General features: G+C 42.7%; 1 protein-coding gene across 7 annotated transcripts in view; it reads left to right on the plus strand.

Annotated features, from left to right (window-relative positions):
- ubap2 (ubiquitin associated protein 2) overlaps nucleotides 1–19,009 on the plus strand; it is a 120,510-nt gene that overhangs the window by 10,152 nt on the left and 91,349 nt on the right. For 4 of the 7 annotated variants that reach the window (XM_033032060.1, XM_033032068.1, XM_033032046.1 and 1 more), the window contains exons 2-4: nucleotides 16,684–16,807; nucleotides 17,996–18,073; nucleotides 18,420–18,530. In XM_033032060.1, the coding sequence (XP_032887951.1) occupies nucleotides 16,718–16,807; nucleotides 17,996–18,073; nucleotides 18,420–18,530 (279 nt within the window). In that variant the 5' untranslated portion in view covers nucleotides 16,684–16,717. Of the gene's footprint in view, nucleotides 1–14,933; nucleotides 14,955–16,683; nucleotides 16,808–17,995; nucleotides 18,074–18,419; nucleotides 18,531–19,009 lie in introns of those variants that run through there. The other 3 variants (XM_033032024.1, XM_033032035.1, XM_033032077.1) reach the window with 1 other exon arrangement.

Raw genomic sequence — 19,009 nt, forward strand, 5'->3', positions numbered from 1 at the left:
AAGGCAACCTTAATTAGGCAACACAGCTTTAGCATTTCCAAACCAAAGGCAACACAGCTCTAGCATTTCCAAACCAAAGGCAACACAGCTTTAGCATTTCCAAACTATATTTTCAAACAACATTAAGGGCACTGACAGGTCAGTAAAACCACTCACACTTTAGTAGACATGTGTTCAGTGTTATTCACAGCTCAGACTGAGAGACGTGACCCTCTCGCTCCCCCATTTTGCAGAGACTGACTGAGGCACTCAACACTTACGGGTTTTATAGTCCCTCCGTAAGGGCCGTGGCCTTCAGGAGAGAGAATCTCAACACTACAACACTAATAACTCTTTTATTTTTAATCGATTGGAAAAATCCTCTTATCCTGCGCAGCGGAGGGGGACTCTCTGAGTAAGATGGCCAAAAATCAGTGGCAGCGTAAGCGGCAGCGTTTTTTCTAAAATCAATATACAGAAGAACAGGAAGTGGTCAAGATCAGACTTTTAGTAATATAGATGGTCAAGCCACAGCTGATGTATTTCATCTGATTCTGATTATCTCTAGAAAGATTGTCCCAGGCAAATTTATCAGAATGGTTCCAAGGATGAGTACTTAAGTTTTATGGTTAGACTGGAGAAGCTGGAGTTACTTTTGGAGTAAAAAAGATTGAAAGGGTGGCAGAATGGTGCAGCTTGTAGTTGCTGCCCCACAGCACCAGAGACCCAGGTTCAATCCTGACTTTGGGTCTTAGAAGACTTTTCTTTTTCTCAAAGGCTTTGCTTGAGCTCTGAAACCAAAGGTGAATTTCATAATAGATGACTACCTCTTCTGGTGAGTTGCTCCTGAGGTTAATTAAGTAGTCCATGGCTTCCAGTGGTGGAGAGTGTTGTGAAGGTAAGGGCCAATTTTTTAATGCTTCAGTGAGTGGACAATAAATTAAAGTTCAGCTTATGAAGATGCAGATACACTATTGTCAAGCCTGTAGTTTGATTATTGAGAGGTTCATAGAAACAGACAGCATGGACAAGAACCCTTGCAGCCCATTCGTCCATGCTAATTGTGATGCCTATCTACACATCCCATTGCCTGTGTTAGGCCACTATCACTCTACTTCTTTTCAATCCAAATGCCTTTTAAATGTTGTAACGGTATCTGCCTCTGTAAGGTCCTTCCTAGATAGTCACCTTCTGAATAACATATCCCTCAGTTAAATTTTTTTTAAGTGTTCCTTTTAGTTCTAGATTCCCCATATCCTGGAAAAGAAATGATTCTGACTATGCCCCTCAATTATGTAAACATTTAACCTTGGCCGTCTACATTCCAGTGATAATAAACCCAGCCTATCCAGTACCTTGTACCTGGTATCACTTCCAATGGGTCCACCAGGGACTGTACTGAAAGTTGGACAATTTTATACTGGACATTTTTTACATTTATCGTGCCAATTAACCTACAAACCTGTACGTCTTTGGAATGTGGGAGGAAACCGAAGACCTCAGACAAAACCCACGCAGGTAATGGGGAGAACATACAAACTCCGTACAGACAGCACCCGTAATCGGGATTGATCCCGGGTCTCCGGTGCTGCATTTGCTGTAAGGCAGCAACTCCATCGCAGCACCACCGTGACCGAGTCTCCTTGTAACCGTAGCCCTCCATTCCATGCAACTTCCTGGTGTATCTTTTCTGTACTCTTTGTATACAATATTCCAAGAGCTTTCTAACCAATGTTTTGTACAGCTGTAATATAACCTAACTATTACATTTAATGTGAGATGCAAGAATTTGGAGATGCTGGTTTACAGATACAAATTCCCGGACTAACTCAGCTGGTCAGGCAGCGTCTCTGGAGAACATTCAACGGTGACATTTTGGGTCGGGAGCCTTCTTCAGTCTGAAGAAGTGTCCCGACTCAAAACATTGCCTGTCCATGTTTTCCAGAGATGTTGCCTGATTCACTGAATTACTCCAGCACTTTGTCTTTTTTTTATACACTAATGTCTCGGTCCATAAAAGCAAACTTGCCAAATACCCATTTCACTGCCCTATTCACCCATGTCATCACTTTCAGGGAGTTGTAGACTTGCGTCCCAAGATATATAAACTTGTACATCAATGCTTCCAAGGCCCCCGCCATTTACTGTGTATGCCCCTGCAGTATTCGATCTGCCAAAGTACATCACCTCTCATTTACCTGGATTAAATTCCATATTTCACTGCTGTGCCCTATTGCTGATCTATGTCCTGCTGCATTTTCAAACAACTTGCTCTGCCATTTTTATAAATTCATTGATCATGAGCTCTCTCCAATCTCATCCAAGTTTTTTTTTAATTACAAACAACTATAGACCCAGCACTGATCTCTAGTACATCACCAGTTACAGATTTTCAATCTGAACCCCCTCCACCAGACCTTCGTTTTCGAAGAAGTCAGTCAATCTTGGATTCAATTAATCAATGCTCCTCCTCATATTCCTTGTGCCGTAACCTTTTGGTCTAGCTTGCCATACGGGACCTTGTCAGAAGACTTGCTAAAGTCCATAGAGACAACATCGATCTCTTTTGTTACCTCATCAATGAATTCAATTAGATTTGTGAGACATTATCTCACCTGCATAACACTGGCAACTGCTAATCAGTTACATGTGAGCATAAAACCCGATTCTGCAACGGCTTACTTACCACTGATGTAAGGCTCACTGCATCAGGCAACATCTCTGGAAGACATAGATAGGTCAGGACCTTTCTTCAGATTGTTGCAAATGTGAATAATGCACAGCTGAGTTCAGTGTTGGCAGATTCACTTGGGACAGAGCCAAATTTCTCCCAAAGCATGAACATTTGCATCAGCAAATAAATAAGACAGCTGACCCAAGTAGGATGCAAATTGAAACATAAAATTACAAATCCAATAACACTTTATAATAAAAAAAAGTGATGCAAATGGTTTATTCTTTTGTGTATTAACCAGCATCTGCTGTTCTTTGCAGATGCTTGTTAGAATTATTAAACATGAAAGTTGAGTGGATGATATCCTAGAACTAAAGGATGTTGACCCTTTGGCATGTAGAAGCCTTGACATCTGTCATAGAGCAAGTAGTTACTTCTATCTAAAATGATATAATTGAATCATAAAGAGTTGCTGCATTACAGCGCCAGAGACCCGGGTTCGATCCTGACTATGGATGCTTGTCTGTATGGAGTTTGTACATTCTCCCCTTGACCTGGATGGGTTTTCTACGAGACCTCCGGTTTCTTCCGACACTCCAAAGACATACAGGCTTGTAGGCTAATAAGCTTGGTATACTTGTAAATTGTGCCTAGTGTGTGTAGGATAGTGTAAGTGTGCGGGGATCGCTGGTCGGCGTGGACTTGGTGGGTCGAAGGGCCTATTTCCGCACTGTATCTGTAAAACTAAAACTAGAAGAGATTTAATGTTCCTGTAATGCTTTGGATTGTCACTTCCAAAACACATTCCTGATTTTTCTGAGGATCATTGCGACATTTCGACATTTCCAAAGCAGAATTTTAACAACGAATTAAAATTAGATTAGATTTGATCAGTTACTCTTTGATGTCGTTTTTTTCTTTCTCTTGTATTGTAATGTTTGACAATTGCATGGATGTTGTTTACCTGGTTCAGCAATAGAAGTAGGTTATTAAGCCCCTTTGCTCTAGCATTGAATTACATTTGCACTAAATTAACCTGCTTTAATCTCTAGGTCTTAAAATGTACTTGCCCTGATATAACCTCTTGGAGTGAAGTTTCATATTTTGATGACAATATCTATAGGGAAAGCGGTTGGGTGGTTACTGATGGTTACTGATTCCTTTCCAGAGTTCCTTAGCTCCAACTTCAACCTTGTATAGTCAGGTCCTGATTGTACAAAATCCCATCCTTTATCATTTGAATGCTTCAGTTAGATTCCGTGTGCAGTCACACCCCAAGAGTACAGCTGCGCTTAAGCATGTCTTTATAATTTAACCTTCTACATCATGGTATTATTCTGGCGATTCTTATAACCAAATGCATTTCCATACTCTGGTAAAGCTTTTTAAGAACTGAATTGATTTTCTTATTTCCAACCATTCTATTGTGCCTCTTCATGAACTTTGTTGTCTGTTCATTAGCTCCTAAGCCCTTAGTTCCTCTGAAACAGATGATTTTCTTCTGTTTTTATGTAGATGCCCACAGATTTGATACGTAGACTTCTATCATAACTTTAATTTGTTTCTGTTCCTTTTAGAACTTTTTGCTTCACTTTGTTTTGTCACCCAACAACATTTTAAATGTACAATTCACTGTTAAATTTAGATTTTCATTCATATCAAACCCAAAAGTGTTTCTAACCCAAGTGTTTCAAACCCAATAGTGTTTTACCCTTCAAAAAAATAATCTCGATCTGCAGTCACAATCATGAAAACTGCATCTAAATCCAGCCTAGTTTGGTTACCTAAGTTTTTTTAATCCAATCCCAAGCCTCAATACCTTAGTCTGCCCGCAATTCATCCAAACATTGGAGAACATTGTCGGTAAAGTCTCCAGAATTCACTTGTCTTGTTTCTGCCTCTTCTGGAGTGTCATGCATGGGAATTTCCTCTTGAGTTTGGAGGACATTAGGCTGCGTTTTAACAGACAGATAAAATAATGGCATTTAAGAGAGTTTTAGATGGGCACATGGTAAAAGTTAGTCTTGGCATCATGTTCGGCACAGACATTGTGGGCCATAGGGCCTGTGTTGTACTGTTCTATGTTTTATGTTTAACTGTGCCTGATTTATTTACAAATGACCCTTTTTTTAAAACACATTGTGTAAAATACAGCTTATGACATTCTCAATTGCTAACTGCCAAGTATTTAGCAGTGGTGAGATGCTATTTGAATCACTGTGGTGCAAATGTCTACACAGAATGCTAGGTGGCTGGATCGTACTGCCTGGGGTGGTAGTGGAAGCAGACATGATAGTTATGTTTAAGAGGATTTTAGATCAGCACATGAATATGCAGGAAATTGGGGTTTGTGGATCAGGTGCAGGCAGAAGCCATTGGTTTAAGTTGCTCTCATGTTCATCAACAGAATCAAAGGATGGGAGAAAGCAGGAACGGGGTACTTATTTAGGATGATCAGCTGGCTGGAAGGGCTGAGTGGCCTACTGCACTTATTTTCTATGTTTCGATCACAGACATCGTGTGCTGAAGGGCTTGTTGCTATGGTGTAATTTTCTTCTATTTGTTAAAGGACACCATATAGCAATAAGTAAGGAAATTCCAGGTCTGTGACACATGTCCAAGTATTGTTCAATTTGGAACTTGCGGTATTGCCATGTGATAGCTGCTCTTGTACTTCTAGGTGGTAGATGTTATAGGCTTGTGAAATTTTGCAAAATAACATGTAAGAATTTGCTGCAATGCAATTTCTCGATGCATATTCATGGTGGTAAATTGAGTGATAATGAAGTGAACAGCTGCATTTCACAGCCAGGGCTTGTGAATTTCAAGTTATACTGAAAGTAATTTGAGAATGTTCTGTTGTGTTCCTGGTAATGATAGTAAAATATAATTCAGCAAATCTCATTTGATACAGAATTCCCAGTCCCTGGCTGCTCTTGTCACTGTTTTGTTTCCATGCAAGTTTCTGATCAAATAATTCCCTCTTATCTTAGGCTTCATCTCAACTATTTTGTAAAGTGGACACATCTTATATTGTCCTGGACGAATCAATAGTAATTAAACTGGCACGGGCCAGTTTCAGCAGGGTGAACTATTGTCTGTTCTCTTAATGCCAACCTTTTGCCTAGGCTCAGTATTGTCCATGGAGAAAGACATGGAAGGGATGATTAAGTGATAACTTGGAGCATATTAGCATTGTGAAGGAGGATGTGTTGGAGGTCTTGAAATATATTAAAGTAGATAATTCCCAGTCTGACCAGGTGTATTCTAGAATAAAATGGAACAAGGGAGGCAATTGCTGCAGCCTTGGCAGAAAGTTTTGTATCTTCATTAGCCTTAGGTGAGCTAGTAGAGGGCAGGAGGATAACCAGTTTTGTCACTTTAAGAAGAGCAGCAGGGTTACGCCAGTGTACTACAGGCAGGAAAGCCTTTCCATCAGTGGTAAGAAGATTATTGGAAGGAATTAAGACACATCTGCACAAGGCTCATTGATCAGAAAAGGTTTGCAATGGGAATATCAGGGAAAGTGGGATTGGAAGAATAGGGTTCATGGGTGAAAGGTGGTATGAAAAGAGTTTGGTGGTAATTGGTTAAAGCACGAGTAAATTGAAGGCCAAGAGATTACTTCAAGCAGCTGGCCATGGTTACTGCAGCTCCCCACAATGCAGCACGTCAAGAAAAATGCCTTGTACAGGTGCACAACCTTTTATCCGAAGATCCAAATAACGAAAACCTCCGAATAGCGGCCATTTTTTCGGTCCTTGAAAAACGGTCCTTGAAAACGTTCACCGAGGGCGGCCCGCAGAGGTGACAGCGGAACCTCCGGTCGGTCCTCGAAGAAAGGGGAACTAAATCCCCATTCATAAAAGAGAAGGTGAGGGTATATTGCGCGGGAAGGTTAATAATTGACAATATGCTGCTGCCTGCCCGCTGAGTTAAAAAGTTCCCACGGTAGATTCACGATACTATCGTGAGTCTTGAGAACTTTTTAACTCAGCGGGCAGGCAGCAGCATATTGTCAATTATTAACCTTCCCGCGCAATATACCCTCACCTTCTCTTTTATGAATGGGGATTTAGTTCCCCTTTCTTCGAGGACCGACCGGAGGTTCCGCTGTCACCTCTGCGGGCCGCCCTCGGTGAACGTTTTCAAGCGCAAGCAAGGAGATCCCAGAGACCCACAGCCAACAGCAGCCCAGCCCCACTCCAACTACAGAGGAAAACTGCAAACTGGCCAGAGACGTCAGGACCACCAGAAGCCGTTCCCCGAGCTGCGCCCCCTCATCGGGACACCGACCCCCAGGCCCACTGCAAGCACGGAGATCCCAGAGACCCACAGCCAGCAGCAGCCCAGCCCCGTTCCGTTCCGACCAAAGATCTTTGGTTCCAACTACAGAGGAACCTGGGTTGCGGATGACGGGGCGCAGCTCGGGGCGTCGTAGGGGCCCATCGGGGAGCGGGTTCCTGTTGGTCCTGACGTCTCCGGCCACCTGCCATCCTCCGGGAACTGTACCGCCCTTGCAGGAGAGTGGGGTTGTTTGCAGTTGCAGAGGGAGGGGACAAGGGCGGTACAGTTCCCAGTCTCAGATCCAGTCCAGGGGGGTGGCCGGAGACGTCAGGACCAACGGGACACCGACCCCCAGGCCCACTGCAAGCACGGAGATCCCAGAGACCCACAGCCAGCAGCAACTCCAGCCCAGCCCCGCTCCAACTCCAGGGGAACACGTAGGGGCAGAAGCTGATGATGTGCAAGGTACGTCTTGTTCTTGGGGTGGCGGATGAGGGGGCGCAGCTCGGGCTGTGGGCAAACTGCCACTTGTCGCCGTAGCGGCCCATCAGGGAGCGGATTCCTCTGGAGTTGGAGGGGGAGGGGGGTATTGTGCTGTTTGATTGCCCCCTGCTATCCCAGGGACAGGGAGACACAGCGGCTTTTTAGACTGGTGGGCAATCACTTCCAAAGTTCTGCCCACACAGTCAGTACACCTCTCCTACACTGCATTTCATACATACATTTATTCTGCAAGAAAAAACGACATTGAAGACTCAAACTCGCGATCGAGTAACTGCCAGGATCAAGGCGCAAACTCGCGACCTTGCGGATATGAGCCGAGCACTCTACCACTGAGCCAGCCATTAAAATCTACGCTAAAACATTTCCATTCCGAAGACCGACAAATTCTGAATTACGAAAAGTGTCTGGTCCCAAGGCTTTCGGATAAAAGGTTGTGCACCTGTAGATAAAGAATGCGGCAGCGCTATACTCTGAGACATAGACATAGATATTCACCCCATCCATTCCCCTCAAAACTTTATACACCTTTATAAGATTACCCCTCAGCCTCCTGCACTCCAAGGAGTAAGATCCTTTCCAGGGCTCGAAATTAACGGTTGCCCGGGTGCCAATTGCCACCTAAAGTCCCGCCGGGCAACCTAAAAGCTGTGCCATTTTGTCCGGCTTGGCAAGCTCACGGGACTTTGAATTTAAACTCTGAACGGGCCCTCCTCTCTATCTCTCTCTGTCACTCTCCGTCTCCGCTCGCCATCCGTGTCCGGGCCGCCGGGCTGCGCTCTCCGACCGCTCCTCGTCCGCCTTGCACATGCGCACAACCACGGCCAGCACATCATCGGCCGCCCTGCACATGGGCACTAACACGGCAACTGGTCGGCGCAGAGCACTTTCTCCCTCCTTTTGCATTGTGGGAGATCTGGCCGCCATTGCTGTCTGGTCGCCGCGATAGCTGAAAACCAACGCAGAATCACTCCCTGGAGTAACTCTTGCTTCAGGGAGCAAGAGTTACTCCAAAAATATTCCAAATGGTGATGAAGGGTCTACCACCAAACTCTGAACAATAACAGCCTATTGCACTTTATCTGTTTATTTATTGTGTATATATATATGGTCTATGGTTATATAGACACACTGAACATTTTTCTCCTGTTCTGTATTATGTTTACATATTCTGTTGTGCTGCAGCAAGCAAGAATTTCATTGTCCTATCTGGGACACATGACAATAAAATTCTCTTGACTTGGACTTAAGCAAAAAAGGGTTCTTAGGAAAAAAGAGTTTCCTTAAAATTAGTTGCGTCTGGTTGGGTAACTATGGTAGGGTGAAGACTATTCCATGCTTTAATTGTGCGGGGGAACTCGGTGGAACAGCCAGCATCTCTGGATAGAATAAATTGGGTGACGTTTTGGGTAGAGGTCCTTCTTTAGACTCCCTCTGGTTTTAGTGTTTTTAGTTTAATTTAAAGATACAGCGTGGAAACAGGCCCTTCGGCCCACCGAGTCCACGTCGACCACCGATCACCCGTACACTAGTTCTATCCCACACATTAGCGACGTAAGTCAAGAGTGTTTTATTCTCTCACGTCCCAGTTAGAACAATGAAATCCTTAGTTTCAGCAGCACAACAGAATATTTAAACATAGTACTCTGTAAACAACGTTATAAACGAGAAAACAAAACAGTGTTCTATCACATTGTATCGTGTGTGTAGAAAGGAACTGCAGATGCTGGTTTAAACTGAAGGTAGACACATAAAGCTGGAGTAACTCAACAGGTCAGACAGAATCTCTGGACAAAAGGAAAATATTACGTTTTGGGTTGGGTCTGAAAAAGGTTCCTGCACACCTTTGGAATGTGGAAGGAAACAAGAGCACCCGGAGAAAACCCATGCGATCAAAGGGAAAGGAGTAAAATCCATACAGATAGCACCCATATTCAGGATCAATTCTGGGTCTCTAGCATTTTTAGGCAAAAACTTTATGGCCAATGTACTGCCCCATAGACTTGAACTGAATTAAAACATACAATAGCTGTAAAGGGTGACATAGCGTCACTTAGAGATTTAAAACTGAAAATTGATATTTTCATTTATTTAATAACCAAAGTTATCAACGTATAATTTTTTTGTGTGTTGGAAAACAAAATATAGTGGCACAGCTGGTAGACTTGCTGCCTCACACACCAGAGATCTGTGTTCGATTCTGTCCTCGGGCACTGTCTGTGTTGAATTTGCACATTCTCCCTGCAAGCATGTGGGTTTCCTCCCACATTCCAAAGACGCATTGGCTTTGTAGGTTAACTTGTAACTGTAAAATTGCCCCTAATGTGTAGGGAGTGGGTGAGGAAAGAGGGATAACAGAACTTGTGTGAATGGGTAGACAGAAACTCAGCGGGTGAGGCAGCATCTATGAAGCGAAGGAAATGTGCGACATTTCGGGTCGAGACCCTTCTTCAGACCGATGTGAGGGTGGGGAGGGCGGGAAGAAGAAAGGAAGAGGCGGAGACAGTGGGCTGAGGGAGAGCTGGGAAGGGGAGGAGAAAGCAGGGACTACCTGAAATTGAAGGTCATACCGCTAGGGTGTAAACTGCCCAAGCGAAATATGAGGGGCTGCTCCTCCAGTTTATGGTGGGCCTCACTCTGGCCATGGAGGAGGCCCAGGACATAAGGATCGGATTCGGAATGGGAGAGGGAGTTGAAGTGCTGAGCCACCGGGAGATCAGATTGGTTATTGCGAACTGAGTGGAGGTGTTGTGCGAAGCGATCGCTAAGCCTGCGCTTTGTCTCACCGAGGTTGATCATACGCTGAATAATCCAACCACATTTTTGTTTGGAAATGGAAAGAAATAATAGAAATTGCATTCATTGCAATGTGTAAAAAGAGTTGAGATCTATATTACTAAAGCTCTGATCTTGACCGCTTTTGGCCCACTGTGCTGCGATTTCCGACAGAACGCCGCCACCTACGGCCGTCATTATTGGCCACCTCGCTCAGAGCCCCCCTTAGCCTTACGGGTGTGGAGGGTTTTTCCCATTGATGACAAATCATAGAGATATTAATGTTTTTTTTTTAAATCACCATTCTCTCTGCTGCCCCTGCGGGAGGGAGGGGGAGGGACTATAAAACCAGGAAGTGGTGTGCCTCACTCACTCTCTGCAAGATGGATGAAGCCAAGGATCACGTCTCTCTGAGCTCTGAATAACACTGAACAAATGTCTACACAACTGTGAGTCCCCTTAATGTGGTTTGAAAATGAAAATATGGTTTGTTTGAAGTAAAAAGGCACTGCCTGCAAATGGTTGTTTGGGTGCTTTGGCTTGAAGTTGAAAGGCACTACTTACTGCAAATGGTGGCTTGGGTGCTTTGACTTGAAGTTCAAAGGCACTACTTATTGCAAATGGTGGCTTGGGAGCTTTGGTTTAAAGTTGAAAGGCACGACTTACTGCACATGGTGGCTTGGGTGCTTTGGCTTGAAGTTGAAAGGCACTACTTACTGCAAATGGTTGATTGGGTGCTTTGGCTTGATGTTGAAAGGCACTACTTACTGCAAATGGTGGCTTGGGTGCTTTGGCTTGAGTTTGAAAGGCACTACTTATTGCAAATGGTGGCTTGGGTGCTTTGGCTTGAAGTTGAAAGGCACTACTTACTGCAAATGGTGGCTTGGGTGCTTTGGCTTGAGGTTGAAAGGCACTACTTACTGCAAATGGTGGCTTGGGTGCTTTACTTGAAATTGAAAGGCACTACTTACTGCAAATGGTGGCTTGGGTGCTTTGATTGAAGTTGAAAGGCACTACTTACTGCAAATGGTAGCTTGGGTGTTTTGGCTTGAGGTTGAAAGGCACTACTTACTGCAAATGATGGCTTGGGTGCTTTGGCTTGAGGTTGAAAGGCACTACTTACTGCAAATGGTAGCTTGGGTGCTTTGGCTTGAAGTTGAAAGGCACTACTTACTGCAAATGGTGGCATGAAGTTGAAAGGCACGACTTACTGCAAATGGTAGCTTGGGAGCTTTGGCTTGAAATTGAAAGGCACGACTTACTGCAAATGGTGGCTTGGGTGTTTTACTTCAAGTTGAAAGGCACTACTTACTGCACATGGTGGCTTGGGTGCTTTGGTTTGAAGTTGAAAGGCACTACTTGCTGCAAATGGTGGCTTGGGTGATTTGGCTTGAGGTTGAAAGGCACTACTTACTGCAAATGATTGATTGGGTGCTTTGGCTTGAAGTTGAAAGGCACTACTTACTGCAAATGGTAGCTTGGGTGTTTTGGCTTGAGGTTGAAAGGCACTACTTACTGCAAATGATGGCTTGGGTGCTTTGGCTTGAGGTTGAAAGGCACCACTTACTGCAAATGGTAGCTTGGGTGCTTTGGCTTGAAGTTGAAAGGCACTACTTACTGCAAATGGTGGCATGAAGTTGAAAGGCACGACTTACTGCAAATGGTAGCTTGGGAGCTTTGGCTTGAAATTGAAAGGCACGACTTACTGCAAATGGTGGCTTGGGTGTTTTACTTCAAGTTGAAAGGCACTACTTACTGCACATGGTGGTTTGGGTGCTTTGGTTTGAAGTTGATAGGCACTACTTGCTGCAAATGGTGGCTTGGGTGCTTTGGCTTGAGGTTGAAAGGCACTACTTACTGCAAATGATTGATTGGGTGCTTTGGCTTGAAGTTGAAAGGCACTACTTACTGCAAATGGTGGCTTGGGTGCTTTGGCTTGAAGTTGAAAGGCACTACTTACTGCAAATGGTGGCTTGGGTGCTTTGGCTTGAAGTTGAAAGGCACTACTTACTGCAAATGGTGGCGGGTGCATTGGCTTGAGGTTGAAAGGCACTACTTACTGCAAATGGCGGCTTGGGTGCTTTGCTTGAAATTGAAAGGCACTACTTACTGCAAATGGTGGCTTGGGTGCTTTGGCTTGAAGTTGAAAGTCACTACTTACTGCAAATGGTGGCTTGGGTGCTTTGATTGAAGTTGAAAGGCACTACTTATTGCAAATGGTGGCTTGGGTGTTTTGGTTTGAAGTTGAAAGGCACTACTTTACTGCAAATGGCGGCTTGGGTGCTTTGTTTTGAAGTTAAAAGGCACTACTGCAAATGCACTTTCTTCCTGTATGCACTGTATATTGATTTTAGATAAAACGCTACCACTTACGGCTGTGATTTTTGGCCATCTTACTCAGTCCCCCCTCCGCTGAGCAGGTGCAGAGAATTCTTCCCATCAATGAAAAATAAAAGTGTTATCAGTGTTTAAGAAATGTTGAGAATCTCTCTCCTGTCAATCACGCCCTGAAAACCACGCCTTTTCCGGTGGGAGGGGGAGGGGTTATAACACCCGGAAGTGTGAGTGTGGCTCAGTCTCTGCATGATGGGGGTGGGAGAGGTCATGACTCTGTCTGAGCTGTGAATCAACTGAACACACTGAATGTCTACTGAACTGTGGGTTTGGTGTTTTGTGTGGTTTTATGGCGGTTTCACCCTGCATGAAATGGTATGAAGCTGCATTTGAATTTGGTGGCCTTGCACCCTGCTTGAAGTGGTATGAAACTGCACTGAATTTGGTGGCCTTGCACCCTGCTGAAAGTGGTATGAAACTGCACTTGAATTTGGTGGCCTTGCACCTTGCTTGAAGTGGTTGGAAACTGCACTTGAATTCGGTGGCCTTGCACCCTGCTCATAGTGGTAAGAAACTGCACTTGAATTTGGTGGCCTTGCACCCTGCTTGAAATGGTAGGAACATGGATTTGAATTTGGTGGCCTTGCACCCTGCTTGAAATGGAATTTCAAGGAATAGTCATGAGTCAACTGCCAGCCCACCAGCCGTGAGTGAGCTGCCAGCAGATCAGGCTTGAAGGACTGAGCTGCCACCCCAAGAACCCATACCAGCACTCCAGAAAGCCCCCCCACTGGCCACCAATATTGGAATTGGTGGAGAGGTGGAATATTGCGTCGGGGGATCAGCCCTCCCGTGTGAACATGGGACCCAAGGGGTATTACTTAGTCTAGTACTTTATTATAATTTTGCTGCATGTCATTGTGGTATATATCATGTCTTGATTGGTGAATGTTTATTTGAAACAGAAATAATATGTGAATGCTCCATTGAGCATAATTCCGATTGGTAACTACGCACTTTGTCCGAGCACATTATCGCACACATCATGCAAGCCGTCTTAGATGACCACCTAAACTCATTTGGCAACCTAAAAAGCTGCCTAGGTTGCCCGGCTAGCAACAGAGAAAAAAAGTTAAGTGAGAGCCCTGCTTTCCTAACTAAATGTCAACAGGTGGAGAGGATTGTTCTCTGAGTGGATTTAGGGCAAAAGGAAATTTAGATTGTGCTATGGATGCTAGGATCCCCAGAGTTGACATCACCAAGGTCACGTATAAAGGAAAACCCCCACTCTCTATTTCATTAAAGTAATACCAGTATGGCGTCTGAGGTGTCCTATTACTAATACTAGATTCTGTATTAAGCCACAAATACCCACCATAATAGACAAGATAGAGTTAACGCTATCTATAAATGCGACAATATAACTATGGAAGTCAGTGAGAATAAAGGAAGATTTGGAAAATTATTTTCAAAAATATATCGCTGAAATTATGTTTCTGTCAGAGGATTTGCAATGGATTAAGAAACAGCTAATTAAGGATTACAGTACATTCATTATGGTCATGTGATGAGATTAATAAGGATAGTAAAGAAAAATAAATTAAGGAAAGCAGTTGGTAAGATGATATTTGGAATTAGGATACAAATGTATACATTCACTCAAGGATTTGCATCATATCATGTGATTGTGATACTTCTTTGTATTACAGTTATATTACAATGTAATGTTCTTTTTGATGACAACTTAAAAAAGCACATTATCCAATCGGTAAAATTTGTAAATTAGGAAGATTGAGGAACGAGCCATCCTTATTATGTTGCTAGGCTACTCAGTAACACATTGTTAGATGGGTGCTATAGTCTGACTGCGACAAGGTTTGGAATATAATGTAAGGGTTAAACAAGCTTTTCAGCTGGAGTTTTCCGCTAACAGGCCATATGTCAAGAAGGCCTGTTTAGGAAAACAATCGAGTGCTTAAAGAAGTAATTTTGCTCTCTTGCAATATTCGTATGGCTGTCTGGTGACCCCAAATTTCACTGTACCAATTGGTGCATGTGACAATAAATGTCTCTTGATCTAGATCTAGTCCTCACATCATGCAGCTGCAAGGACATGAAACAGTAAATTGAGACAAACTTTTCTTCCCAAAGACACCCGAGATTATTTGCATTTCTGATACAATAAGTAACTTTTTTTGAGTATTAGGCAGGATAGCTGGTTTTAAAATATAGTTGACTTGTTTGTTGTTTAGTGAAGAAGAACGGGTTTATTGGGTATATAAATACATGCTGCACGTTAACTAAATGAACTTGTCCTTGGACAGGATTCAGAATGGTGCCAGGACCCTCAAGCCCTCCAGGCTAAACCATTGTCAGGAGTTCCCAACATGCAGCTGAATGGTGTGTGAGACTCATTATTTTATTGCGTTTTGTTATAATGTTTCATTTTCAATCTTATGGTTGAAGTCTTCTTTCTTCATAATTGATCCAAATCTTCAAAACCCGATTATATAATTACAAACAGTAAGATTTGGATATGACAGAACCACGCCAATCAGATCGGCAGTCACAACCAAGTCCTCCCCTGCCATGTCCTCTCCAGACTATGTATAAACACTGCTGTAATTTCTACACGGTGAAACCAAAATGTATAAAAATGGCCTTTATTAAAATCTGACAATGTGCACTTTAGCCACATGTAATTTTTTTCTATTACAAATCTTAAATTGTGGAATACGGAGGCAAATAAATAAATGATCGGTCTTTGGCCCAAACATTATGGAGGGCACTGAATCAGTCTTTTACTCAGGCCAGGGGAATCAAGAACCAGAGGGCATAGGTTTAAGGTGAGAGGCACGAAACAATGCTCAACAAGGTCTTGGCAATGTTATGAAAAGATGGTCTGGTCAGGACCTTGTTGTTCATTGTCCTTCTGTTTCTACCAGTATGTGAGGTATGTAATGAGTGGCTGAATCTGGCAACTTCGTGATCAGAAGCCCAGAGACACTTTGCGGCCATTTTGTTGCTACCATAAACTCCAGACAGCAACGTCTGAGTTTATCGTGGCTTGCCGCTCAAATGGGCACCAGGCATACATGCAGCAAGCAGCAGAGCCTGAACAACAACTTTCATGGCAGTTTCAAAGATCTGTTGCTGTTTTGGGCCCATTCGAAGCAGGCTTTCGAATATGGCAGCTGTTAGAGTGGGTGTGTGATTATTTAACTGACCATAGTCAATTATCATTCTCCAGCTGCCATTAGCATTCCTTCCCTATCCAGAAAGGGCTAGATAACTGGAAACGATAGGTCAGATGACCCCTCCCTTAGTAAAATAGTCCATAGTTTTTCCAGTTTATATCTGGCCACCTGGTGTACAGTTCTCATACACTGGCAGGTGTCGGAATCAGGCCAGGTTCCCATTTAGCATTGCCCTCCCCGCCTGTCACCTGAAATGCAATGGAGTTCCCCCGCGTGTTCAAACCCTGTTGACTATGTCAAAATGTAATGAAATAAATGGATTTTAAGGATTTAATGATGAAGAAAGAATGCTTCAGTCATCTAAGATTAAACATGAAACATTTATTAAACCAGCAATAAACAATAAAATAATGAGTCTCGCGCCCTTCAACTTCATGTCAGGAACTCCTGGTGATGAGTTGGCCTGGAGAGCACGAGGGTCCTGGCACTGTTCTGGAACGCAACCCGAGGAGTGGTTCAGTGAACTTGCACGCAGCATGCATTTATATTCTCAATAAGCCTGCGCTTCTTCCATAATCTATAAACAACAGGCAACTCTGTTTTAAAACTAGCTGTCCTCCCTGATACTGAATTTGATATTATATCAGAAGTCGAGCAAATCTCAGATGTCTCTGGGAAGAAAAGTTTGTCTTATCGTATTACTATATACCCTTGTAGCTGCATGAGATCTGAGTATCAGCTCTAAGTGAGAAAAAACAAATTTTCTAAGCACCTAATTGTTTTCCAATGATAGCTTGCTTGTTTGACCCGGGGGGCTGTTAACAGACAACTCAGTTTTAGCTGAAAAGCCTGTTTAACCGTTGTTGCACTGCGACTTGTTTTCCTTTTACATGTTGCTTTATAATCTCTAAAATTTGGAAGTTTCTTCTTTTTCAGATTTTCTATTTTGTACATTCTGTATATACTGTATATGATGACTTCGGTGGGCGGTGACCGATCTCGGGGAACTCGGGATAAGACGCCAGGTCAAATACAAGCACAGATACAGAAACCAGTACAGGTAAGTTGCTGAAAATGTCATAGTTTCCAATGCAAATATGGTCCGGGACATTCTTCAAGTTTGTGTTCTCAGATTTGCAAGTATTGTCTGTAATAGCATATGTATGCTTTTATTTAAAAAAGGACATGCAGAGGATTGGGGGTGGGGGCAGATCAATGAGATTATTAGCAATTTGATTAGATGCCTGGTAATGAACACAAATGTTCCTAATTCAGCATAAAATAGTTATTGCAAGAAAATTTGCTTTGTAATTTTCATTGGGTTGTTTCTAAAATAACTGATGATTTCATGCAGTTACGTAAGACACTTGACTTGTAGAACAAATATTATTAAGATTAGGAAACAATGACATTGCTAGAGGGAAAACCATGGGTTATGGTATGGGTTATGGATAAATTAAACCTATATAAGATAGGCAACAGATGTTTGGTAGACGGGCACTGGAGCAGACAACCAACCACATTTCTTTGGAATAGTTGACCGTTTGACATTGACAGTTTTAGAGTTGACAGAGTGCTTCAGTTCCCATTGCGTCAGCTGATGAAGGCAAGCATACTCATACTTTCCTAATCCCATACATACCCATCTTTTCTAAGCATGCCCATGTGCTGCCTTCGTCAATCTGTCTACTGGTAGTGTTGCTTTCAGGGAACTATACAGCAATCCTAAAGATTTGCTGTTTAGGAACACTCCCCATTCATGCTCTGTTTTGGCCTGGCATAGCTTCCTACAATACACAATTTTTCACTTGTCTGAGTTAAATTGCATTCCTTGCTCTATTTTCGAGTTGAGCTTCATCTTGTTGAAACCAGAGGCAACCTTTTTCACTTGTTCTTCAACAGTTTCCTTCAATTAAATTTTCCCATCAAACCTAGCCATTATTTTCCTCCTGGCTCCTCCTAGGTGATGGGTTCCTTCGATCTTGTCTAAGAAAGATCCTGTTTTGACCACTTCTTCCCCTAGTATTTGCAATTTTATAACATAATCTTGTCACTTTCAGTTCCGTATTTGAAAGCAACAGGATATTTCTATTTAATCGGGTCTTTGTTCCAGTTTCACCTTCATATCGCTTCTGCCCAAGTGCAGTCTTTGCTTAAAGACATAATGGTTATCATAGAAATATAGTATTTCAGTGAAAATTGATTATTGATCTAAAAGGCTTAAATTAATTAATGTAATTACTTTTAGCCAACAGCAGAGCAGATGCGACTTGCCCAAATGATCTATGATAAGAATGATGTAGATTTTGAAGAGAAAGTCAAACAAGTAAGTGATAACCCAAATGTGAAATAACATATGAACTTTTCTGAAAACGATGCTTCCTCCTTTTTCTTTCCATTTGCCCGGCAATAGATGTATCAAATAGCTAAATCACTTTGAAGGACATGAGCGTTTAATCTGTTGATTTTTGAATTATTAACTGAATCTAAGATTTGCATGTGTATTGTAATAAATTGTATTGGTTTTATGTTTTGATCTATGAAATCCTATCCTGGAATAAATGACTGATGGTGGTTGGGGCGATTAAAGTCTGTTGGGGGCCAGTCCTTATGAAAGTTTTGTACTTGTAATATTTTTTAAAACTAGTTTATTTGATGGCACTTTATTCCAGTTGATGGAAGTTACTGGAAAGAATCCAGATGAGAGTGTCGTTGCACTTCATGATTGCAATGGAGATGTAAACAGAGCCATCAACATACTACTGGAAGGAAATTCAGATACGGTAGGGTATGAGTTTTTTGCTGTTCATCTGTGATGTCTTTATTCTTTGATGGAACAGTTTTATACTAGATTATGTTGCTATCGTTTAAAGAAGCTTTGACTATGTATCTAAATAGGTTAATGCAGTGTAAGTTGGAAAAAGGATCGAAACAATGTGAATATTAAAATTGTTTTGCCAAAGAACAAAGCTGATAATCATGTTGCAAGGCCTTAAATCAGTAATTGATGTCCAAGGATCCCTGAAAGTCACAGCACAGGAACAAGCCAAAAGAGAGCCTATGTTTAGGATAAGAGATTTAGAAGGGACCAATGAAGATTTTTCTCCATCCAGCACGTGGTTCGAACCTCTAACCCACTTCGTGACAAGGTGATCGAGGCAGAGACATTCACAACATTAACGTGGTCAAGTCAAGCCCTTAATTCACCAAGGCACGAAAATTGGTGAATGAGATTAGTGTCAATGATCATTTGATGGTCAAC

The sequence above is a fragment of the Amblyraja radiata genome, chromosome 1 (genome assembly GCF_010909765.2).
Source record: "Amblyraja radiata isolate CabotCenter1 chromosome 1, sAmbRad1.1.pri, whole genome shotgun sequence".
NCBI lineage: Eukaryota > Metazoa > Chordata > Chondrichthyes > Rajiformes > Rajidae > Amblyraja > Amblyraja radiata.